Source organism: Channa argus, chromosome 7 (assembly GCF_033026475.1).
Source record: "Channa argus isolate prfri chromosome 7, Channa argus male v1.0, whole genome shotgun sequence".
Lineage (NCBI taxonomy): Eukaryota > Metazoa > Chordata > Actinopteri > Anabantiformes > Channidae > Channa > Channa argus.
Genome location: NC_090203.1, coordinates 14,585,905 through 14,609,829, shown reverse-complemented (window position 1 = coordinate 14,609,829; position 23,925 = coordinate 14,585,905). Strand labels below are relative to the sequence as shown.

Here is a 23,925-nt window from a genome sequence, read left to right as displayed (position 1 = left end):
CTGTCATCAAGCCTTTTTAGAAGTAGAAGTGAAAACACCATGTGGGTTAATTTCCTATTATTAATTTAGATATTACTAATAGTATATATACACATGAAGTTAATAAACTGTACCTTCAATGTAGCACACATATTGTGTCTCAAATGTGAACATCCCAACATTACGACTTTCTAGGTTCCAACTGTCACAACCTGCATTTAATTTTCGTTTTTTAACAATGCAATGCTCACTTAATAATAAAAACAACTTTGGTTTGACATGTTAAAGTTTTTATTATTTGTTTTGCTCAGGTAGCATGGAGCTACATAAGTAACAGCAAACTTTCTTTTACGAGAATCCATTCTGCTATAAGACACATGGGCCTAGAACTTTCCTCAGTGGTGTCATTTGACACGCTGATGGGATATTCCTAAAAGGGTTCTATATACAGTGGGGAGAAGAGACACTCACCCTCTCAATCTTAGCCTTCCAGAAGAGGGAAAGGAGAGCTGCTGAGGAGCTCACACGCCATCTTGTGCACTGGGCAAAAACAAAGCACCCCTTTAACTGAGTAAAGTCTCGAGTCTTGACCATCTGACAACGAAAGGTAAACTCTTCTATGAGGAGCATTGCATTCATCATGGCGTCATAGTCTGTCTCGCTTTCTGCACTGCTTTAAAAACCTATTCGCCAAAAGTGACAGGTGTTCCTATATAAATTAGGGTGGTTGCATGGTTTGTGTCAAACGTAATTACAGGCTAAAGCAAAATCACCAAAAAAGGCCACATAGTTCAGTGGCTAATGTCCCATTTGATTTTTTTAATGGTTCATATAAATGTCCCTAAACTAGAGAGTATTCAAGAATTGCATTATCTTTACAGCATAGTAATGGCAGAATCTAATAAAACTCCCCTTCATGTGTATGAGTTTATCACAGCCCAGACTGCTGTCATATGCAGCTTTTAGACATAAATGGAGGGAGGCAGTGGAGCAACAGGGTTTTAACAGCATTTTCTGCTCCTTTGACCCATTTGACAGAATTAATACAGAATAAATTTGGATCATGCAAATCATTAAAATTCAAGTTTCTTGCCACTGTGAGCTGGTTTTATCAGCACAAAAACGTAACCACAAGAAACTACTGCTACTTCTGCATTACCCAATATGTTTGTTAATGCAAATCTCTATATTTCTGTGGGTATTAAGGCCTTTATCCTAAAAAGAATGAGTCAATCTTCACCACTAGTCATTACTGAATGATGCCTGAGTATGTAACCACCTTCAATTCATTGCCATGTTCCAACAGCGATACTTATAATAGTAACTATAAGCCATTTGAAACCAGCTGTCGGAAAATATTCTCACAGTTCGCTATTGCAGGATCAGTACATGATACTTCACCAGCCTCAAGTGTTATGTTGCTGAGATAGCAAAGTGGCATAGAGAGGGAACTAACGGGCAGACGTTTTGTCTCAAGTGTCAGGAGGACGTGTTAATAACTCAACCACTATTTAAGTCTCACATAACCACACATCTGGAATTACGCAAAGAACGGGGCCCAGCAAGTATTTGTAGATGCAGCTACAGCAGGTACATACTACAACTACAACTTTGGTTTCTTTTGTTCATCTAAGATGTCTAAAGGACCAGCAGTAGGCATTGATCTTGGTACTACATATTCCTGTGTCGGCATCTTCCAGCATGGCAAAGTGGAAATTATTGCCAATGACCAAGGAAACAGGACCACACCAAGTTATGTGGCCTTCACAGACACAGAGAGGCTCATTGGAGATGCTGCCAAGAACCAAGTGGCCATGAACCCATCCAACACTGTGTTTGGTAAGGACTGCAACATGTAAAAGACAGCAAGCTGAAACAGAGTGATCTGAAGAGAATTGCTGATGAAAAAGCAGCAGCTCTTTTTATTTAACTGTATACTGAGATTCAGTTTCTTGTTTTATCTCTCTCAGTATCTTGTTTTATCTCTTGTTTTATTAAATCTACTTCAGATGCTAAGCGTCTGATTGGGCGTAAGTTTGATGACCCTGTGGTGCAGTCAGACATGAAGCACTGGCCTTTCAAGGTTGTGAATGACTCATCCAAACCTAAGGTGGAGGTCGAATACAAGGGTGAGATCAAAACCTTCTACGCTGAGGAGATTTCCTCAATGGTCCTCACCAAGATGAAGGAGATCGCTGAAGCTTATCTTGGCAAGGTTGTTTAACATATAACACTAAGCTTGATCTGTTGTAATTTGGTATTATGCAAATAAAAGTGTAGCAATGAAAGGATGCAGCTGTCAGGAAACACTGCTTAATACTTGCAGCTCGTCCACTTGCACTAAAATTCTTCTTTCCTCTGAGATTAAAGTCTCTCAAAGTAACTTGCAACCTCTAATCACAGGTTTTCACATTTTCAATGTGCTAATAGAAGAAGTAAAATAGCATTGATTATTTATTATTTATCTTTACAGCCTGTTACCAATGCAGTAATTACAGTTCCTGCTTACTTCAACGACTCCCAGCGTCAAGCCACCAAAGATGCTGGAACCATCACTGGGCTTAATGTGCTGCGCATTATAAATGAACCTACTGCTGCAGCCATTGCTTATGGACTTGATAAAAAGGTAACTAACAAATAAAATGCAAACCATAACAATTTTTATATTAAATGCATTACAAATTCCTACCATTTATTTTAGGTTGGCAGTGAACGTAATGTCCTTATCTTTGACCTTGGTGGCGGTACCTTTGATGTATCGATCCTGACTATTGAAGATGGCATCTTTGAGGTCAAGGCCACAGCCGGTGACACCCACTTGGGTGGCGAGGACTTTGATAGCCGCATGGTAAATCACTTCATTGCTGAGTTCAAGCGCAAGTTCAAAAAAGAAATCACTAACAACAAGCGAGCTGTGCGTCGTCTCCGCACAGCATGTGAGCGTGCTAAGCGCACCCTCTCCAGCAGCACCCAAGCCAGCATTGAGATTGATTCACTTTATGAAGGCACAGATTTCTACACCTCCATCACCAGGGCTCGCTTTGAAGAACTAAATGCAGACCTGTTCCGTGGAACCCTTGAACCTGTGGAGAAGTCTCTGCGGGATGCCAAGATAGACAAGACCCAGATCCATGACATTGTCCTGGTGGGTGGTTCCACTCGTATCCCGAAGATTCAAAAGCTACTGCAAGACTTCTTCAATGGCCGTGATCTCAACAAAAGCATCAACCCTGATGAGGCTGTGGCCTATGGTGCAGGTGGGTATCTTTACACTATTCAAGTTTTGACTAATTTTCTAATCATCGTGTCATTGTTTTCACCATCTGGAAACTCTATACAGCTGTACAGGCAGCCATCTTGGCTGGTGATAAGTCAGAGAATGTACAGGATCTCCTGCTGCTAGATGTCACACCCCTGTCCCTGGGAATCGAGACTGCTGGAGGAGTAATGACTGTCCTTATCAAGAGGAACACCACCATTCCCACCAAGCAAACCCAAACCTTTACAACCTATTCAGACAACCAACCTGGTGTGCTCATTCAGGTACAACAACATTACAGATAGTTTATGTACCATTGACCAAGTGTATTACTAATATTCATGAAAGTATGAATCAAAATTTTATTTGACTAATTGTTTTCAGGTTTATGAAGGTGAGAGAGCCATGACCAAGGACAATAATATCCTAGGCAAGTTTGAACTAACTGGTATTCCCCCGGCTCCCAGAGGGGTCCCTCAGATTGAGGTGACCTTTGACATTGATGCCAACGGGATTCTCAATGTGTCAGCAGTGGACAAAAGCACTGGAAAAGAAAACAAGATCACTATAACCAATGACAAAGGTAGAGTTTTGTTTACAGTATTGTTACTTATATGAAAAGAAATAAAAAAGGTTAATGTATTACAAAAAGAATAGATCATTATAAGACAAGAAGTACAGAGCTCTGTGTTTCATCCCATTCATAGGGCGACTAAGTAAGGAGGACATTGAGCGCATGGTGCAAGAGGCGGAACAGTTCAGGGCTGAGGATGAGGTCCAGAGAGACAAGGTCACAGCCAAGAACTCCCTTGAGTCTTTGGCATTTAACATGAAAAGCACTGTGGAGGATGAGAAGCTCCAAGACAAGATCAGTCCGGAGGACAAAAAGACCATTGTGGAGAAGTGCAATGAAGTCATTGCGTGGCTGGACAGAAACCAGGTAAAAAATAATTGACTGAATCCTGAGCACTAATAGAGAAGGGATAGAAGTTCCTCTTTTGCTCACATTGTGAAAGCAGAGAGGTTCATTTCATGTAAACATTGTGATGCAAGTTTCCTCTTTCACAATGTTTTTATAAAGAAAGGCACTAAATCCTGACCGACAATTAACTCCTAGTTGCTTCTGTCACCCAGATGGCAGAGAAGGATGAATACGAACACCAGAAGAAAGAATTAGAGAAGGTGTGCAACCCCATCATCTCAAAGCTGTACCAGGGGGGTATGCCTGGTGGGATGCCTGGTGGGATGCCCGGTGGAATGCCAGGAGGAATGCCCGGTGGTTTTCCTGGGGGAGCTGGAAGCGGCTCCTCCTCTGGCCCAACTATTGAGGAGGTTGACTAAACACATAGTGACAGTGTCTTTGCCTCAGATCCCAGTAGTCACTGTCCTAAAGCCTTTCTCTCTGCCAGAATACATATTTGATGAACAGTACACCACAGGTTTATTTGTAATTAAATTCTTTGCAAAAAGGTTTTTAAATTGTGCTAAATTGAACAAAATCTGACATTTGCAGAGACAAAAGTCACATAAGACACAACTAAGGTCTTTGTTTAAATTACCTCTATCATTTGTTCATGCATAACCATTGTCAAAAAATAATCTATTTGTATCTCTAATTTCTAAACATTAAATCAATAAAGATGGGACTAATATTTGGAAAAGGTAATGTGCTTCTTCTAATTTATAATGCATGTACACTGAAAAGAATTGGTATTTACAGGCAGGTCTAAAGTGCAAATGTTGAAACGTGCAGATAAAACATGTTACTGAACCACGACCACAAAGATTTGGATCAGTATTTTTTTCCTGTATGTTAGCTAGCACCGATCACCGTGTGAAAACAACATGATAAAAAGGTACATCTATAGTTGTCAAAGATCATCTGATAAAATGAGGTGAATCATTGATCTGCAGTGTTTCCTTCTCGTTTCTGCTGGCGTATGAGGTTTGAAACAAAGGTTCCAGTGTGTTTTCAGCTTAACATGTTCAACGTGTTGCAACTATATCCTAAATATGCACTGAAGAACAGGTCCAATGTTAAATTACAAAAAACACATTTTTCTGTCTTTTCAGATTAAAAAAAGAAAGTGCTGTTCATTCTCATTAGCATTATTATGCAACACTGTCACTTAAAGCAATGACTCATTTCATATAACAAACACAAGCATACAACTAAGTAGATGTGTAGTTCTGTTACAAATAATCTCAGGTGCTTATCAACAGATGTTCTTTTCCCAGACTTATCACATCCATTGGGTGGGTGGCTTGGTGGGTGTAGGGTACGTGCCCTATGGAGTGCTGCACATGGAGCTCAGGGTCAAGTGTGTGAGATGCACATATAAAAGCATGTGTCCCATTCAGCTGAGACTCAGGGACGTGTGTCACGACAGAGACATAGCCATGTTCTTGCTTATCAGTTGTTTTGCTCTTGTGGCTTCTGCACTCGGTGAGTCCAGGTGGTCCACCACTAAGTGATTTTCTTATCTGAGGGGAGACTTGTTTGTTACAATCGGTTAGCAGTTTTTTACTTCTGATGCTTTCACATCACCAGAATTGTAAACACTTTCGAAATAATAAACACAACCCATTCTGACACTTTCTGACATAGTTCATCTTATAACCCTCATTTTGGGATAAGTACTTTAACTTATATTGTGTGACTGGGCTCCAGGGTGTGGAACACCTGCTATCAAACCTCAGGTGAGTGGATACAACAAAATCGTAAATGGGGAGAATGCTGTGTCTGGGTCCTGGCCCTGGCAGGTTTCACTTCAGGTAAGCTAAGCAATCCATTCAGCACTGCCACTGTGGTTTTGCTTAAATTGTAACACCTTCTATGATTCAGATGAAAGAGTGTGGTTAAAAAAATCGCAAACATGCATTTTCTCAATCATAGGATGGTACTGGATTCCACTTCTGTGGAGGATCCCTGATCGGCCCTTCCTGGGTTGTCACTGCTGCTCACTGCCGTGTGTCGTAAGTAACTCTAATGTGGGCCAAATCCCTACAGGAATCACCAACATTTCCATCTGTGCAATAACTCTGCTTTTCTTCTCCATAGTCCTAGAAGCCATCGCGTTATCCTGGGTGAACATGATCGTCAGTCCAACACTGAGCCGGTTCAGGTCAAGACCATTACCAGGGTAAGCAACTCCATGATGCATCAAAAGCTTTTGGTGCTATATGAATGTAAACCTAAGCCTCAGTGAGTTGTTTCCTGGGTAGGTCTGTCATTGCACCGCCAACAGGCAAAATTACAATGCGTTTGCTTTGATGGCTTTCACCTCTTTCCAGGCCATCACTCACCCATACTACAATGCTCAGACCTTCAACAATGACATCACCCTTCTGAAGCTTTCCTCCCCAGTACAGATGACATCCCGTATTTCTCCTGTGTGCTTGGTCTCCTCTAGCACCAGCATCCCTGCTGGAACAAAATGTGTCACTACTGGATGGGGCAAGACTGGGCAAACCTGTAAGTGAGCAACTGCTTTGTATCGCTAATGCATGAACAGGTCACTTTCTTCAAATAAAAACTATATAGGCACTGCTTAATATCCACCACAATGCCATAAGAAAAATGTAAAAGAGTTATTCGTGCAGTTAGGCTCGTCTGCATTTCTTTTATCATCTTTGTTCAGCAAGCCCACGCTACCTCCAGCAGACCGCTTTGCCTCTGCTCAGTCCAGCTCAGTGCAAGCAGTACTGGGGTGCTAACAGAATCACTGATGCCATGATCTGTGCTGGTTCTTCTGGAGTATCATCCTGCCAGGTAAAAGCCTAAAAAGCCTGAAATTAAAGAAAAAAAGGTTCTTCAAAACAATTATCAACTGCAACTGATCATAATAAACTAACAACTCACAAAACCTATATATATATATATATATATATATATATATATATATATATATATATATATAGGCGCGTGTATATATATATATATATTCACAAGATACAAAGTGTTAATATCTTGTAAATCTAGGTAACAGTTTGATTATTGGTTAATGAATAACAAATAAGCAATTAGACCACAGGGTCCAGGGTTCGATCCCCAGTCCCGGCTATAAGTGTCTCTGGGCAAGGCAGCGACCCTTAGCTCACGGGATAAAGCCGAAAGGACAACATTTGATCGTCATTGAACTTTACATTTACATTTAATACTCAAAACATTTCAAATAATATACATATATTGTCTAACTTGGTATCACTAGTTTGGTATTTACAATTTGTGCAGTTAAATTCAATTCAATCTTTATTTATATAGCGCTTTAAAAACAACCACAGTGCTTTACAACAGATAAACAGAATATGTAAGCAAGCAATTACAAAAACATAAATGTACAAATTTAAGATAAAAACAATATGATTAATATAATTGATCAAATTAAAAGTATAAGTAAATAAGAACTACTAAAGCCATTTTTACTTAATTAGTTGATCATGATTACTTTTTATGGAATAAAGACTTGCCAATGAATTGATCGTGAAAATGTTGCTGCACTAAGATCATTTTAATCTGCTTATTGAACAATAATGTTCTTGCTGGTTTGTTTCCTGTTTTTGAAGGCAGCTAATAGCAAGCCTGCCCACATCCTATAACAAAGATAACACGATTCCTTTTTGCATCACTGTTGATTACTTACGAGAGCTTGATCAAATGTCTTTATTCCAGTATATGACCCTCTGCATGTTCTTAAAAACTAGAAAAGCAAGTTTGTCTCATTGCAGGGTGATTCTGGTGGCCCTCTGGTCTGTGAGAACAGCGGGGTGTGGTCCCTTGTGGGTATAGTGTCGTGGGGAACCTCTAACTGCAACGTGCGCACCCCTGCCGTGTATGCTCGTGTGTCCTACCTGCGCAGCTGGATCGACCAGACTGTTGCTTCCAGCTAAATTGAAGAAACACAAAGGCTGCAACATAAATGTTCTTATATTGCTCCCCAGACTCCATCATTCTGCTCCTATTAAGTGTCAGAAAAGGTTTCCTCGCTGTGCCGCTTTACCTGGTGCATTGAGATAATTCTATAAATAAAACTCTTGAAAAAAACTAGTGTTGGAGTGTGTCTGTGAGAGAGAGAGACAGGCACAGAGAGAGAGAGAGAGAGTAACAAGGAACAGGCATGGGGATTTGTGGAAAGGGGATGAAATGGTAATGTGCAGCATGCAGCAAAAAATAATTTCGCGGTAAAGATTGAAATGAGAAAGAAATTTAAGAAGCTTTAAGAGCAAATTTAGTTATTAGTACAGGGGCTCTAAAATGTTTATTACCTTTCAATATAACAAAACAGAAAACATATGACCCCTGCAATTAATAGTTTTGTTATGACTTTATCATTTGTTCACGCTCAATCAGCTCTAGTAAGCTTTTAAGATCCTGCAGTTTTATTCTAAAATGTCCTTATTATGTTCACCACTCTGTGCATGTTAACATACCATGTTGTTTGCCAAATACTGCAGCAGAAGTACTGTCCCATTGGCAGCTGCATGTACTGAGAAGGAGGAGTAATCTGTCAGAATGAGTATTAGATTGTACAAGATACAGATCAACCAGATAGAAAACAGACCGTGACTGCACCAGCACGATGGCGAATGGTAAGACACATTATTGCAAAGTGTCATTACATTGCTCTTAAACTGCATGACCAGAAAGGCTTTCCATGATCATGTATAGTTACATTAAAACATTAATGGAATTGCAAAAACCTTATTTCTACGTTATATGTCATGTTTTCTGATCACAACAGAAACTGAATGGAAAGTAAAAAGACTTAAAGTTTTCTGTCATCTCTCCATCAAGTCTAGTGGGCTACTATAGCTAAAGTCTAGTTTTACATTAAATGTGTGCCAAGATAAGAACACTTTTACATACAGTGATAAAGAGCATGAAAATATCTACAATAAAATAAAATATTTTAATGTAATCTGTTTATAAAAGTAAAACAATTCCAGCGCATAATGCTAATTGTATTGCAGTAGTGATTGCAGTGATGTCTCTAATAACAGGTTTCTTCTTTGTTTATTAGCTACCAACAACTCTTCTTCGACTCTGACAGATGGGGTCCTCAAGTTCTCTTTAGTTATCTACTGCGTGATATTTGTGGTTGGGCTACTTGGCAACGGTTTGGTCATATACGTGACAGGCTTCAGGATGAAGAAAACAGTCAACTCCGTTTGGTTTCTGAACCTAGCTCTGGCTGACTTCCTCTTTACTGCCTTCCTGATATTTTCAATTATTTCTACCTCTCAGAACCACCAGTGGCCTTTTGGAAGGTTTATGTGCAAGCTGAACTCCTTTGTGAGTTTAGTCAACATGTTTGCCAGCGTCTTTCTTCTGATGGCCATAAGTCTGGATCGTTGTCTTTCCATCTGGGTGGTCGTGTGGGCGCAGAACAAGCGCACTGTCCGAAAAGCTCAGCTCATCACTGCTGTCGTCTGGGTGACTGCTGTGGTCTGTAGTGCCCCTGCTGCCACTTTCCGGGAGACTCTGACATTCAAAGATAAGACCTACTGTACTTACCCCTTCACGACACCACTTCAGACTCTCAACACGTTCCGTTTTGTTTTGGGGTTTCTCCTCCCATTCCTGGTAATATTTGTCTCTTATGTGGCCATAGCTGTTCGTGCAGGGCGTCTGCAGAGGACGAGGAGACAGAGATGTCGCAGAATGATTTTCTCAGTTATTGTTGCATTTTTCCTCTGCTGGCTGCCCTTTCATATCATGACATTTATAAATGTAGAGAACTCAAACATAATTAGAATGGCAGGTTCTGTGAGTCTGAGCCTAGCTTATTTAAACAGCTGCATGAACCCTATTCTTTATGTTTTCATGTGTGATGAATTCCAGAAGAAGCTCAAGCAGTCCATATGCTTTGTCCTAGAGAGTGCACTGGCAGAGGACCACTTGTCATTTATGTCCTCTCGCTCCTTATCATCTCACCTTTCCCGGTTTTCACGTAAGTCTGAATCTGGCTCACCCTCAGAAAAAATGAGCTCAGCCACTCCCATGAACTTTACAGGAAGCAAAGTGGTTGTCACTGAGGTGAAAGAGATATTGAGCACTGATTGAGATGTTGGTAAGACATGATTTCCTTCTCCTCTTTGCACCTGTTACATTTGTATGTTTCCTGTAATTTTATCTAAATATCACAGTTTTGTTGCAATTGATGTAAATCATTAAAAGTGCTAATTTTGTACTTTGTACCATCATACAGGAAAATACCTGATTCATTTGAAAGAAAGAAACAAAGTTTAATTAACAGAGCTTCTGTTGCTCCACAGCCTATTTGGCTATGTTTGTTAACATGCAACTTATACAGCAAAATAACAAGACTTGTTAACTTGTTTAGGCTTGTTTTGTATTGTAAATAAAAATATTGTGGAGCTGGTGTCTTCTGTGACAGTTATACAATGGATTTCTTTGCTGAAGCTGTTAACACTTCACTTCTTGTAAATACATACAGCATGTTATCATTTTTATCACTGTGCTCCAGAACCTTTTATTAAAACAATATTGCACAGTAAAATGAAAAAAAAAAAAAGCCAAGTATTCCTATTCTCTTCATTTCATTGCTCAACTTCATCTGCAATGTCCTGTAATACAAATATTTTCATTGTTTGAGCCTTTTCTGGGTTCAATAAAAAATTCTGTAACTGCCAGACATCATACAACACACACCCCGTTTTTAGAGACACATTTACACATCTGGTTTTAATATTTCTTTGCTAGTTGACTAACAAATATAATGGAAGACCAAACAAGCTTCCTGGATGCAAAAAGAAAAAAATCATGGTACATGTTAAGCTTTTATATTATTGTCAATTAAACCCTGTATTAGAAACTACACAATATGCATAAGTTATTCCCTCCCCAAACAATTATATTACTAATCAAGTATTTTATTCAAGCATCTACACAGAATACTTTATGAAAAACAGTCACATTAGAAAAACACTCAAAAGTAAAACACGCAAAAGTAATGTAAAAATGTAAGAAACTTAAACAACCTTCTAAATATAATTTCTGCAAAGCATAGGACATATGTTCTACTTAAGGCTCCCGATTTAGATAATGCTCTGAGCTATGAGTCAGATTTTTTTAGATGGCAGGTGTTTTCAAACGTTTATTCCATACTATGGCTCCATTCCAACTGCATAGAATCCATTCTGTGGTGGAGAGCTACAAGGAAGGCATTTAGCGATCATAGAGCTCCTTCATCTCTTTAAGAATCTTAATACTGTCACTGTATCTGAGCTGGTTCTTGCTGGAGCACTCCTTCCATCTGGGGAAAAAAAACTGGAAGTCAGCTGACCATATTCCAAAAGTTTGGACATTTTCATGTTTTTTCTGAAATCACAAACACCAAAGTCTACATGGTAACACATCTCATCTAACATGGTATGTTAGATGCACCTAAGTAACCAAGAAAGCTGATCTCTTAACCGTCATGTAAAGTTGAATTGAATAGTTACTGAATCGGGGTAGAGGAGTAGGGAAACCTGATTTCCCCAGGTACTTTTATCCCCCAGTACACCGATTTCTCTGCCATGTATGTATGTATGTATGTATGTATGTATGTATGTATGTATGTATGTATGTATGTATATATGTATGTGTGTGTGTGTTATATCAGGATCTCCAGCAATGCATGTGCATAACAGAAGGCTGCAGTTGGAACAGTTACCTCAGTGAAAGCTGGATGATGGGGTGGAATAAAGGTGATGCCTTCTAGATTTTATACAATGGATATAAACTCTACACACACACACACACACACACACACACACACACCTGGTGATCTAGTAGGATTAGTCAGACATTTACTTAGAGCAAAAGCCATTTTCTGCGAATAGATCACAAAGAATGAAAATGATAATTTTTGGAAAGTCTTAGTCACGAGGAAGGCATTTAGCAATCATAGAGCTCCTTCATCTCTTTAAGAATCTTACCGATATAATCATCTTAAGATCGTATTGATCTTAGTCTGATTTTCATTTTATTTTTTACATCTCAAAAACCGGCATTTTAACACAGGTGCATAGACTTTCTATATCCACTGTAAATTAATGTAAAAACAACACAAAAACAGTAAAGTAAAAATTTAAAAAATAAATAAATAAAAAAAGTTGTTTTTGTGTCACTATACACTTACAATTTGTGACCAATGCTTCTAAAATAAGTCTGAGGTGGAGGAGAAATTAGATCACTGCTTTGCGGCATGTACATATACATGACTTTTCAGTAACCTGATTACTTACGTAAACAGTAAAATTTACTGCTTTTACTGTTAGTGTTTTACAGTAGGTCTTGTAAGTATGACTCTAAAACTCCTTTCACACAAAAACTTTACATTTTAAGATGAGTCTCTTATGTAATGAGCAAAACAAGTGTGGACTACCATCCTAGCATGCATCTCATGCATTTAGTATGCTTCAGTAATTCAAAATTACTGTATCACCAGAAACTTTAATATGACAATACTAGTATGAAGAATCTATGTACTATGCATGTACTGATAAACATAAAGTTGTCAAAAAACTGTGAGCATTACTACATGTTATATATAATCTATGATTACTGACAGCTCTTTCTATCATTTCACCCGTAACCACCAAGCGATACAAAAATAACCGTGAGATAAACACCGACCTCAAGAAGGGATGTGTACAGTACAAGTTACTGAACATATGAATAAAACTAACAAAAGGTACAATATAGTGTATGTGAAAAGCTTTTTTATTAAATACATACTTCTGCCTTATCTTTTTCCATCGTTCCATATGGTCACAAAGAAAACCTGAAACAGGAACTGAATCTGTTAACTGGGTGGAAACACAAAAAGAGTTAGTTGTAGTTAAATGCTTAACTCTTGAATAAGGAAACTGTAAATGATACCAATTTATTATCAAACTACAAATAGATTACCATCAATAATCCTTATGCACATATTATACAAAACCTTGGTAACAGTGGGTTTTTCAGTCTGTGGGATCCTGAGATTAATGGATTCACCAGAGGTAATGACTGGACAAGGGGCTGGAGGAGGTAGTCTATAGACATTCTGACCTTTGCCATTGATCATGTCTGTAACCTGGCAAAACAAAAAGTGGAAAAAGAAATACAATGAGATGCCATGAACACAAATATTATAGGCATGATCAAATACCAAAGCGTTATACTATCCAAAATTACAGTTCAAATTTTCTAGTATGTAGCATTGGGCAATAAAACTATTTTCATTATTACAAAACAAATTCCAGTGAAAATGATGAATTGACAGATACCCATATATAGCACTAGGATCATTATCGGGAACAAGCCTCAGTACAACACTACTGCCTGTAAGACGTATCAGTCTGTAACAACTTGAACAACCAGTGTACTAAGTGTCTCTGTAGTAGTGATTAGCCATTTTATCTGTCCAATGTTTGACATTTTTAATTAATATGCATTGGACAATGACTTTGTTAATGCTGGTCATTTAACAGGTCTGCACAAACACCTCCAGCCTATACTAGCAGCATTTTACTTGCATGTATGCCTGAGAATTTGTGTTTATGTAAAAATTGCTTGGGAGCAGCAGTATCACTGACTTAACCATTTGTGGTGGTCATGCTACAGTCTCCTCTCTATCTACATTGTAACTGTTATCGTATGTGGATCAGCACAAAGTAAAAGGTTAATAAGTAGTTTACCAGCACTCATGTTCCGTCCCTTAATCTCAGCAAACATGTTGGCTAATCATGACCACCTACAGCTAAATGTAAGTCAAGTTAACCCAACAGTCCTACAATAAATCTTCACTTCATGAAGGTGCTAAATGTCCAGTATGGTTTTAAACAGTTTTTAGAGGAGTTGATTATGCAGCTGTATTGACAAACCACTGACAAACCTATATCGGTCAGCAACTGCTCTGTAGTTCCAAAAAACTCAAAACAAACAGACACACCTGTTCTCTTTTCAGATTGTCCCAATCTAAATTTTCATATAATGTCAAGAAATTAAATTGCAGTTCTAAATCAAGACATTAAGTTGCCTATTTGAAATAATTAGCTCTGAGACAATAATGTAGTATCGCTGATAATATGAACATAAAAATAGTATATAATCAATATTTCTATTTACATTGAGGATTTACAAAGTTGCTCCCTCAACACGCTCCAATATTTCTATAATTGTAAAAATAAATATGAATACATGATAAAATGAAAATAAAATTTCACTGATGAAATCAATAAATTCAATAACAAATATTGTACTGAAGTAGGCTATACATTTTAGTCAAGACCAAAACTACAAAAAGGCAGGTGCCACAATAAACACTGGATCACAGTCAGTTTTAATAATATTGCTATCTCACATGTGGCTTTGACCATATTGCCAAGTCTTTGTGTGAAGAAATGTTTATATTCATATTAATACATTCCGGCAATAGCCTCATATATTATTGTGACTTTATCATTTATCATAATGTTTTTGCCCACAATAACAGTAGCATTCCCTCTTCTCTACAAGGAAGAAGTGTTTTGTAGCAGTTACCATAACCTTTTGGGGATGTCTGCATTTTGTGAATAAAAATTTAAACTATTGAATATTATTTTATAACCTCACCTCTTCCTCTAGCATGCTGTGTGGGGGGCTTGGGGAAGCAGCTGGCTCTCGAACAGAAGGATTGTTCCTCATCCAGGCACGGCAAATAGGATACAATGGGGTCCCAGTATTAAATTGAGCCAGATCCACACTGCGGTCAAACAACTTAATTATATAAGCATCTGGTTAAAAAACAAAAAGAAATAGAAATGGTAAAGCATTGTACAATGAAGGACAGGTAAAGCAATAACACCGTAACTGAGGGGGAAAAAGAACACCGCAGTGAATATCTGCAGTTTACTTTGTTTATGCTGATTGCTCTCTGGTATGCCCTCATCCATCTCTTTTCGTTTTTTCCTCCGATGCTGTGGAAATCGAGCTGATGGTCTGGGGGGAAAAAATAAAATAAAATCTAAACAAAGATGGATAAGTTATAACATCAACAAAACATTAGGAAAAGGTGTTACTTTGTGTATGTTATAATGTACTTTTGTGTGGACAAGCATTTTGTCAATGCTAAAGGACAAAATGATTGACAGGACAGAATGACAATGCAATTTCCCCTCTGGGATTAATAAAGTATTTCTGATTCTGATTTAAAGACAAAAAACAAGTTTAAATTTTTGAGTTACTGTCAGCTCAGGTTGAAAAATACATACACTTGCCTCTTTCCAGCAGATGATGGAGACAAATCCCTAGATGAAGTAGAAAAAGAATCTTAAAAGCCAGACTTTTATGGTTTATACCTTCTTTCTACATAATTCTACAAATACACTTGCGATCTAAATCATTGTTCCATACTTGTTTAATGAGTCTGCTGACATTTTTCCAGCATCAGCCTCATTTTGCTCCCTGTTCACGATAAAATATATATAGTTTGACAAAACAATCACATTTGAATTTGTTTGATATAAAAATGCCTATGATTTCACTGACCTTTCATTTTCACTCTTCTCTACTAGTCCTTTTAACACCGCATCCAATCTGCTGCGTGCACCAGTCCCTTCTAAATCTGCACAGTTAAATTGTAAACGATGCTTTAATAAAACAATATTTTATCAGCCCTCCCACAATAATGGTTAAAGTGCCTAATGTAGGTGACCATCTAACAACGTAATCACTAATCTGTAATAAAATACATCAAATAATAATACATTAAAAATAAAAATACTTCAAAGAGATGTGCATGTAATGCTAAATGTTGAATCAGGGGGAAGAGGCATGCAGCCTCTTACCTGGTCTTTCTGTCTTGATCTTCACGTGATACATTATCCCCAACTTTTAAACTTACTTTGCACGTTCAATGAGAAATGCGGGGTTTAAAAATATACTTTGGCCTTCGGTGACCGAATTCGCTGTCTGTAGGTACGGTTACAAACGCACGACGACTACAAGAAGCTTACTCGCTAACGTTAGCTAGCTAGCTAGCTGTAGTCAATACCGTTTAGAAACAGCTAGCAGCGTCAGCATTAGCAGTGATGTTGCCACTAGATAACACCAAACCTATCTCACTCTGCTAATTTAATTAGGTAACAGTTATACCCAGTGGTTTCTACACATTCACTTGAAATGTACTGTACATTGGTCGTTTTACTAGTAGCGTTATACTGTGTGAATATTATATTCCACTGCAGCGCGTACAAGCTAAAATTTCCGTGGCTAACTTAGCTTATTTTACATAAACGAATAGCCTTTACAGACTTTCCTCTTCCGCGCGCTGTTGCTTTATCATTAATTCATTGGCTCTTGTGCTGCAAGTAACTACAACGTGGTTGGGTTAATGCTGCGTCAATCATGTTAAATTCGTTGCTTATTGGCTAGAGTCCTGGCTGCAACGATCGGCGTAACGTTTCGTTTTGGTTTCATCGCATTGTACGTTTTGTATTGATCAAAAAGAGCAAAGTTGTTTTGTTTTTAGTCGAATGGTTGCCCCTGTATGATCAGAATCCACCCCTTAGCAACTTAATTTGCTATCTTGTGGACAGTTTGTATCGTACTGTTGTTTGATTCCATGGTAACTTTATTTGGACGAGAAGACCGGTGGTTAATATAGTGCTAGTGTGTCTAAAGTTAACGTTAGTCTAAAATGAAAACTAGGTAAACAGGCTGATCCAGCTATAATTTGGCGTCAGAGAGCTCAGTTTGGACGGGACACAAATCTGGACCGGCGCTGTTGTGCATCCTGTCCTGTGTGCACCTGTGAAGTTTTAAAGTAGTCATGAAGTCCAGGTAAGAATTTAAAAATTAAACAAAATAAACGTTTTTTTATAGCACCCTAAACAACAGGGTTCCAAACTGTTCATATGCATTGTTCTTACAGTGGTCCTGTGTTCACAAGACAGAATCCCTTCCAGTCAGCACCAAGAGTGGGGAAGACACATTACAACCCATCCCAGAAACAGGCAGTTACAAAGAAAAAGAAGAAAACTGTAAGTTTTAAAGTAAACTTCACATGCACAGGAAGACACATTTTTCAAATCTTACCTTCCAAAGTAATCACATACATAAAATTAGAGTTTTTTTTTTTTTTAATTCTTTCTCAGGCTTTGAGTCCTGTACGTTTAAACCAGCGACCCACTCGAGATGTACACACTCCTAGTCCAGAGAGTCAACACACTTTTGAAAAACGTGACCACCGTTTTGCTGCCAGGGGTGGACAACCTGTTTATGCAGAGTCATGGCCCTCCACCGATTGTGAATCTACTCCTACCATTTTAAGAACCACATCTGACATGGGGACACTCAAACAATCTGCAAAAACAAGGAAAACCACAGTTACACCTAAGCCAGGAGTTCAGGAGGATTCAGTGCTGGCAAAGTATGCTGTGGCGTGATAGATTTAAAACTGTACCCTTAAATGGGAGTGTTCAGTGTTATCCCCTTAAACAGAACTTAATTTTATAAGAAAAGGTTGATCTAAGCATTGACATTACAAGGGCATAGTAGCTGTTATAGCTGGTTCTTTTATTTAACTCTATGAATAATGACTTTTAACCAACACTGACCTCTGCTCTTCCAGATACATTGAACGTTTTCGACATGGGCAGCCTCAGAGCCGAGAAGAGCGCCGGCAGATTGCCTCTGCCATTGGAGAGGAACAGCTGCCTTTTTGGTGGCTGTCACCCTCATCTTTATCTCCTAGTTCCTCACCAGCTGAAGCAATGGACAAAGGTATGTTTCCACTTAATAACACGTGCATAAAAAATAATTATTAATAGTTTTCAGCTCTGAAATTTCAATTTAGAAAGCAACCTTTATGATAAAATCTTTTTATGGAATGCTTTCGACTAAACAGATGTCATGGAGCCTCTGAAAGATGACCATGGACCTGCCATCTTCAGTACACCGGGGCCGCATCAACATGACAGAACCCTTTCTCCATGCAAAACATCTCTTACTGTGAGTGCATTCGTGAATTGTCAGAGAATAAGCAACTATAATAAAAAAGAGAAATAACAAGTGTATATGTAAGTGTGTGTAGTTGTACTGGAGTATTATACTAATAAATGGTCCATTTATTGGCCACCTTATTTAAAATAAATGAGGGGGGCAAATCTTTAGAACCACCTCTTCTTATAATACACTCCAGTATGACTCCACTACACACTATGACCTCAATAATAAAGAGAGTAGAATCATCACCTTTCTGACGGTTTCAACTTAAAAACTACAACATTTTTAATGTTGTATTGGATTGCATTAGATTACACAGGTGTACCTAATAAACTGGCTGTGTGTGTAAGCTGACATTTACTTTCCCTGGGTTATGCCAGGTTTGTTTGAATATCCAGGAACCACAATATCTACAGAAAAGAGACACCTTATTCTGAAGTGTGAATATAAATATTTGCATTTTACCAACACACCACATGTTCATTTGGAAATCTCTGTGTTTACTAAATGGCTGGGATGACTGCTCTTATGTAACCTTGTTTAATACATTTATGGTGTGTTTAGCCTGCACATGTTGCCCAACCCTCACAAAATTTATAAATGAACTTCTGTGTATTTGTTAGCTAATAAGGCCAGGCAATGGGACTTGTTCCTTTTTTTCACCCAAATAGTGCATACTTGCTTAAAATTACACTATATTGTAGCTGTTTATAATATTAAAACATTTTGAGCAAAATTGTGCCTTATTGACTTTTTGTCTGTTGTTTGTTCCTTAGGTATGTTCAGACACTACCCAGGGTGAATTTGATGACACAGAGATACTACACCTTCAAGAGAGGGCCAGCAGACTTCTGCTGAGAGGGTATGAAGACCAGCAAGTAACACTAATGATAAATTATAATATACCTTAAAGTGGAAGTAACCTGTTCTCTTTCTAACAGTAACTGTACTCTGAGTGATGGATCTGTCCCTGTCAGCTCAGAGGGCCTGGGTTGCTCAGATTTTTCTTCCCCAGTTAGCGTAGATGAGCCAGTTCGAAAACCTGTGATTCCCAGTTTAACTAAATTTGCTTCTGGTAAGGCCCGAGTGTGAAGTAGAATAACATATCTAGACATGTTTTCTTCTATTTTCTTAATCCTATATATAAATGGTTTTGTGCTATGTGTTTCAAATTTATAGTGAAGCACAGCCCAGACTCAGCTGTGTCCTACCAGAAATGTGCCATTCCCTCTTCGGCTACCCCCAATTGCCCAGAGGAGGACATCTTGTATCAGTGGCGTTTAAGGAGAAAGATGGAGCAGGCCAGAGAATGGCCCCAGTCTGTTCAACACTCCAATCCTTATGGTTCCAAGTTTATCTGGCAGGCTCCTAATTTAAACTATCCCTCAGCCAATAGAAAGGCTTATAAGGTTGTAGTTCTAGTGTATGATATTTACTTTATATGTGTTTGTATGTTTTGAAATTTACAAAAATAACCTATTTCCTCTTTCCTGCATCATCTTTACCAACAGCATAGAAATCATTCTCCCAAATACTCACAAATGGCTACTCCTCTACATATGACTGCTCCCCAGCAAGAACCCACAGAAGCCCATGAATCATATCTGCCAGCTGCAGGTCCCTTTCCTAATTTTGTTGTTTCTGGCTCTTCAGTTTCTCAACCCCAAACTATTGCCCATGTGCCTGCACACATGCATTTACTCTGTGATGTCTTGCCCTGTCCCATTCAGTTGTCTAACGCTAGTGTACAACAAAACATTTTGCAAACATCTGTTGATTCTAAGGACAGAGTTGTCCAGAAACAGAAAAAAGTCCCTAGAACTTCATATGTAGGGCCTACTGTTGAGCATCAGTCATCCTCACAACCTGCTTCATCTGAGGCTATTGAAGAAGAGTTGCATAGTCATCAAAATAGATCAGAGAGGAACAGAAAAGAAAACACACAGACAAATATGTTAGACAAGGATGGAAAGAAGACTGTGACATCCATCAAAACTCAAAAAAAGTTAGCAAGGTGACGTATCTTAAAAGATCCACACAGTACACACACATTCTTGTGGCTTAATATAACTGTATTTCTTTTTCTTTGCAGATCTACTGGTAATAGTGAATATTCTGACAAACATAACACTACAAAAAAGAACTTCTCACATCAAAGACGTCCCAAAAAGCTCATACCATGGGCGGAGCAGCGTCGACATCAGGGTAACCAGGAGTATCACAGTGAACGCTGTACTGGTGATCATATACCATCTTCTCTAATCCACAGTGCTTTAGGACAGGTCAGCACATGCGCAGGTTGCAAAGGTTTTTACCAACTTAACCAAATGCTGCTTAAAATACCGAAATTTGTGAGGATTTATAAATCTTCGATTTGCTATTCACACTTTTACTTTTAAATGAAATCCAAGATCCACATATGAGGACTTGTAGAAAATGATTCTTTATGTTGTTTGTAAGTTATTAATTATATGTGAGATTGTGGTATTGATTATTTAAAATACACAGGTGTCAATTTTTTAACTGTTTGATTCACATGAAAAAACGAGCATTTTTACAGTTATTTTTACATAGTTCTTTAATGATGCTACGATCCATCGGTCCATGTATTTTTAGATGTCATACCTCATCTGCTGATGATGCACAGAAAATATATTTTTTTTAAGTCTGATGTAACAAATTCTTATTTGGCCTTGACAGGTAGTTTCAGAAGTCTTATTCCCTGAGGATTCATCTCCAGCACAAAAGACCCCCGTCTCCTTGGTTTCTCCGCCTAGTGATGCGTCTGCACAATCTCCTGCTGCAGTGAACTCTGTAGAGGTTATTTTGCAGCTGATGCAAGAAGCTGAAGGTGAGCTTAGGGCAGCAAAGAAACCACCCCTTCCCTGGAAATTCAGTGCAGATGCTTAACATTTCCTTATGAAGTAATATTCATATAATAAAAATCTTCTGCCAAAACTCTAGAAGATTTTGTGTGTGTGTGTGTGTGTCATATATGTTGAATTTTGCCATAGAAATGGTTTTCAGGAGTTTCAGTAACTTAATAGTCTTAGTGTTATCAACAGCATGAAGGACTATGTTATGAATCATTTTGTTGCATTATTACTTAAGGTTTTGTTTGTTCTTTTCAGATTCAGATGAAAAGGAATTTGAAGATGACCCTTTACTACAAGTCCTTCGCAAACAGAGAAAATGGGTAAACGAGCAGATCAGGTAAATCTTAAATTGTCCGGTAAAATGACCATTAATGTAAAGAAATTCAGCTAGATAATAAACTATATTTTCACTTTTTAGTGAAGTGGACTCTATGTTGAATGGATTCCTGAACAAGAACAAGTAACTTGACCATTGGGAGACAGCACTCGATGTACAGTAGTGACTTTTTATTTTATTTTTAATAAAGAAATGTTTTACTTTAAAGAAATATTTCCACATTAAACAGTTTAGAGCTACATCTTTGCTCATCAATAATTAAAATGCTTTTTACAAAGGTTACACAAAAAGCTTAATATGTGAACACAGAATATTTACAAAGACTGGTTGCATGAAACATTATGAAAGATTGATGAGAAGCACAAGAGCAGTATATACAAACCTCAGGGAGAAGGGAATATTAGAGCCGTGCCAGGAACAGAACAAATGTGCGTATTGGGACATGCTGAGTGTTGCTCTGACTGCAGAAGTGTGAAGTCATTTCTGTTTATAAAAGCTTTTGTTGCCTTTATTGTCATAAATGGTGTAGATGTTAGAGATTTTTTTGTATTACTGTAATTAGCCCAGGGATCTGGAGTCCTCTGTTTGTAGCATAGGTGCAGATATAATGAGGATGCCATCAGGAGAGACCGCTGACTCCAAAGACATGGTGTCCACTTCCTTTGGAATTCGGTATCGTCGGTTAAACTGACGTGTTGTAAATCCAGGACCATCCTAAAAATTCCAGTTTAGAGGATTTTGGTGACACATTTTATTTCTGCTGTACATAAATGAATAAATGCTGCAATTTACATTTGAGAACACCAACCTTTTTTTCTTCATGCTTTCCTTGCACTTCTACAAAGTCTCCTATGACTTTGACCATTAGGTCCTCTGGGTTGAAGTGTTTAACATCAACTCGAACTGTAAAGCCAGTGTCATCACAGACCACCTACCAAAATAACATTTCTTTTCCTCTGTAATTTTTTTGTTTGTTTGCTTTAAATGGTTCTAAGTTTTTTTTCAGCCAACATAGAAACAAACTGTTTTTGAATGTAACTTTAAATGGCTTACCTCTGCAGAGCTGGTATTCTCAGTCTCCGGAATAAGTAATTTCGGAGACCATTTATATTGTCCATAAGTCCCATTCAGCCGAGGAATAAGAGGTGATAAAACCCTCTCCCATGAGATGTCACCGGCTGGCAGAGTGGGCGGCAGGATGAAGTCCATTTCTAATCGATAGAAAAACATTGGGGAGTTGACATATCATATAAGTAGCATATCAGGAAACAATAAATACACAACGTTCCTCCTTTAAAGCTTCAGACCGGGTTAGTGCGCAAAAAGATTGTCCTTGTTTACCTGCTTGTGTGAGGTTGTGAATGTGGTACAGCGAAAACAAGGGATGTAGTGGTGCGACAGTCTGTCTGAATCTGAGCTCCTGTCCTTCAGGGTCCTGGACGCGAGGGAGCGTGTTTTATACTGGAGTTACATAACAAGTCGGGAATTCACAGTTGGGCACCTTGCTTCTGTTTTGGTCTGCACTAATGCGCACCCTTGGGTGTTTACACAGGCCCGTGTAGATGAGAGCGTATTGTTTGGGAAATGACGCAGCTGTTGCGGATTTGTTAATTATAACGTTTTAGACATTAGCAACATTTCAGTCCCCAATCGAGATTCCTATAGGTTTGGCGGCGCCGAAAACAGACTGTGTATTGTCACTATAAGATCTGTTGTAAGGCTCGGGCTGTAAGGTTGGTTGTCAAGGAAGATGCAACTAAAAATAATTTCAAAAGACGATGATGTTGGCGCCTGTCATCTGCTGCCAGACGGACAGTGACAGCAGGGACCTCAAACATGTGCCAGAGCACATGAGCTACCAAAAAGCTTCTTTCCCCTCATCATGGTGATGTGAGAAATGTTTAGATCATTTACTCAAGTCAAAGTGGACATACTTCAACTTCATTAGGCTACTGTTGAAAGTGTGCAGTCGCTACCTAAGGACTGGTATCATAAGTAAAAGTACTCATGCTAAGAAAATGTCTTAAAATTCACTTTTGTACTGGTGCATAAAATAGCATTTTGAGGGCTTTAGTGCTTGCAAATTTGCTGGATCGTTTTAATTGTAATAATACATCGAAATTCAAAGTGTAAGCTGGTTGTTTTGTGTGTGAAGTCTATTTGTAAACAAATGGACATCTCAAATGATTGTGTGACAAGATAAAAAGCACAAAATGTACATCTTAAATCTAAATTTCAACACCCAATATTAAGTGCCTAAAATTGTATTTAAGCTTCTTGTGTAACTGTAGTTGTATGTAGTTTTCTACATGTAGTTTTGTAGTTTTCTACAATCACTCTTAATATACACAAAAATACAACGCACTCGGAAATTATACTAAATCATTAACTTATTCATATACAGTACTCCATAAATCGGTATATCTATTTGACACTGCATTATTAAAAGAAAGTACATTATGAGACTTTTGTTCTTGGCACAAACCACTGTACTCAG

General features: G+C 38.3%; 6 protein-coding genes across 15 annotated transcripts; 4 read left to right on the top strand and 2 right to left on the bottom strand.

Annotated features, from left to right (window-relative positions):
- Nucleotides 1–445: 445 nt before the first annotated feature.
- On the top strand, nucleotides 446–5,346 carry LOC137130213 (heat shock cognate 71 kDa protein-like). Its single transcript, XM_067510040.1, has 9 exons — nucleotides 446–586; nucleotides 1,614–1,818; nucleotides 1,989–2,194; nucleotides 2,453–2,605; nucleotides 2,681–3,236; nucleotides 3,320–3,522; nucleotides 3,623–3,821; nucleotides 3,946–4,178; nucleotides 4,373–5,346. Exons 2-9 carry the CDS (start codon nucleotides 1,614–1,616, stop codon nucleotides 4,577–4,579), a joined length of 1,962 nt encoding a protein of 653 aa, XP_067366141.1. The 5' UTR covers nucleotides 446–586; the 3' UTR covers nucleotides 4,580–5,346.
- Nucleotides 5,347–5,530: 184 nt separating this feature from the next.
- Nucleotides 5,531–8,270, top strand: LOC137130216 (chymotrypsin-like protease CTRL-1). Its single transcript, XM_067510047.1, has 7 exons — nucleotides 5,531–5,684; nucleotides 5,910–6,013; nucleotides 6,135–6,214; nucleotides 6,300–6,381; nucleotides 6,533–6,713; nucleotides 6,880–7,010; nucleotides 7,967–8,270. The coding sequence occupies exons 1-7, from the start codon at nucleotides 5,543–5,545 to the stop codon at nucleotides 8,126–8,128; spliced, it is 882 nt and encodes a 293-aa protein (XP_067366148.1). The 5' UTR covers nucleotides 5,531–5,542; the 3' UTR covers nucleotides 8,129–8,270.
- A 151-nt stretch (nucleotides 8,271–8,421) lies between these two features.
- On the top strand, nucleotides 8,422–10,573 carry LOC137130215 (chemerin-like receptor 1). Its single transcript, XM_067510046.1, has 2 exons — nucleotides 8,422–8,827; nucleotides 9,259–10,573. The coding sequence occupies exons 1-2, from the start codon at nucleotides 8,818–8,820 to the stop codon at nucleotides 10,299–10,301; spliced, it is 1,053 nt and encodes a 350-aa protein (XP_067366147.1). The 5' UTR covers nucleotides 8,422–8,817; the 3' UTR covers nucleotides 10,302–10,573.
- Nucleotides 10,574–10,683: 110 nt separating this feature from the next.
- On the bottom strand, nucleotides 10,684–16,500 carry lin37 (lin-37 DREAM MuvB core complex component). 7 transcript variants are annotated; one of them, XM_067510050.1, is made up of 10 exons: nucleotides 16,058–16,500; nucleotides 15,759–15,834; nucleotides 15,624–15,674; nucleotides 15,482–15,517; nucleotides 15,124–15,209; nucleotides 14,844–15,004; nucleotides 13,192–13,323; nucleotides 12,984–13,054; nucleotides 11,917–11,987; nucleotides 10,684–11,514 (listed from the first exon to the last, which is right to left on the bottom strand). In XM_067510050.1, the coding sequence occupies exons 1-9, from the start codon at nucleotides 16,089–16,091 to the stop codon at nucleotides 11,918–11,920; spliced, it is 717 nt and encodes a 238-aa protein (XP_067366151.1). In that variant the 5' UTR covers nucleotides 16,092–16,500; the 3' UTR covers nucleotides 10,684–11,514; nucleotide 11,917. The 7 variants fall into 7 exon arrangements, 6 of the variants coding, with proteins under 6 accessions (XP_067366151.1, XP_067366154.1, XP_067366149.1 ...); XR_010914814.1 differs by having other exon boundaries at nucleotides 11,446–11,514; nucleotides 13,158–13,323; XM_067510053.1 differs by lacking the exon at nucleotides 11,917–11,987 and having other exon boundaries at nucleotides 13,158–13,323.
- A 183-nt stretch (nucleotides 16,501–16,683) lies between these two features.
- On the top strand, nucleotides 16,684–21,718 carry proser3 (proline and serine rich 3). Of its 4 annotated transcripts, none has more exons than XM_067510038.1 (13): nucleotides 16,684–17,051; nucleotides 17,161–17,251; nucleotides 17,366–17,640; nucleotides 17,842–17,993; nucleotides 18,118–18,221; nucleotides 18,992–19,077; nucleotides 19,157–19,290; nucleotides 19,395–19,624; nucleotides 19,727–20,229; nucleotides 20,308–20,497; nucleotides 20,916–21,066; nucleotides 21,347–21,428; nucleotides 21,510–21,718. In XM_067510038.1, the coding sequence occupies exons 1-13, from the start codon at nucleotides 17,041–17,043 to the stop codon at nucleotides 21,553–21,555; spliced, it is 2,055 nt and encodes a 684-aa protein (XP_067366139.1). In that variant the 5' UTR covers nucleotides 16,684–17,040; the 3' UTR covers nucleotides 21,556–21,718. The 4 variants fall into 4 exon arrangements, with proteins under 4 accessions (XP_067366139.1, XP_067366140.1, XP_067366138.1 ...); XM_067510039.1 differs by having other exon boundaries at nucleotides 17,143–17,251; nucleotides 19,193–19,290; XM_067510037.1 differs by having other exon boundaries at nucleotides 17,143–17,251; nucleotides 19,727–20,220.
- On the bottom strand, nucleotides 21,577–23,272 carry hspb6 (heat shock protein, alpha-crystallin-related, b6). The gene is made up of 4 exons (XM_067510054.1): nucleotides 22,770–23,272; nucleotides 22,482–22,639; nucleotides 22,237–22,359; nucleotides 21,577–22,142 (listed from the first exon to the last, which is right to left on the bottom strand). The coding sequence occupies exons 2-4, from the start codon at nucleotides 22,635–22,637 to the stop codon at nucleotides 21,987–21,989; spliced, it is 435 nt and encodes a 144-aa protein (XP_067366155.1). The 5' UTR covers nucleotides 22,638–22,639; nucleotides 22,770–23,272; the 3' UTR covers nucleotides 21,577–21,986.
- Nucleotides 23,273–23,925: the final 653 nt, after the last annotated feature.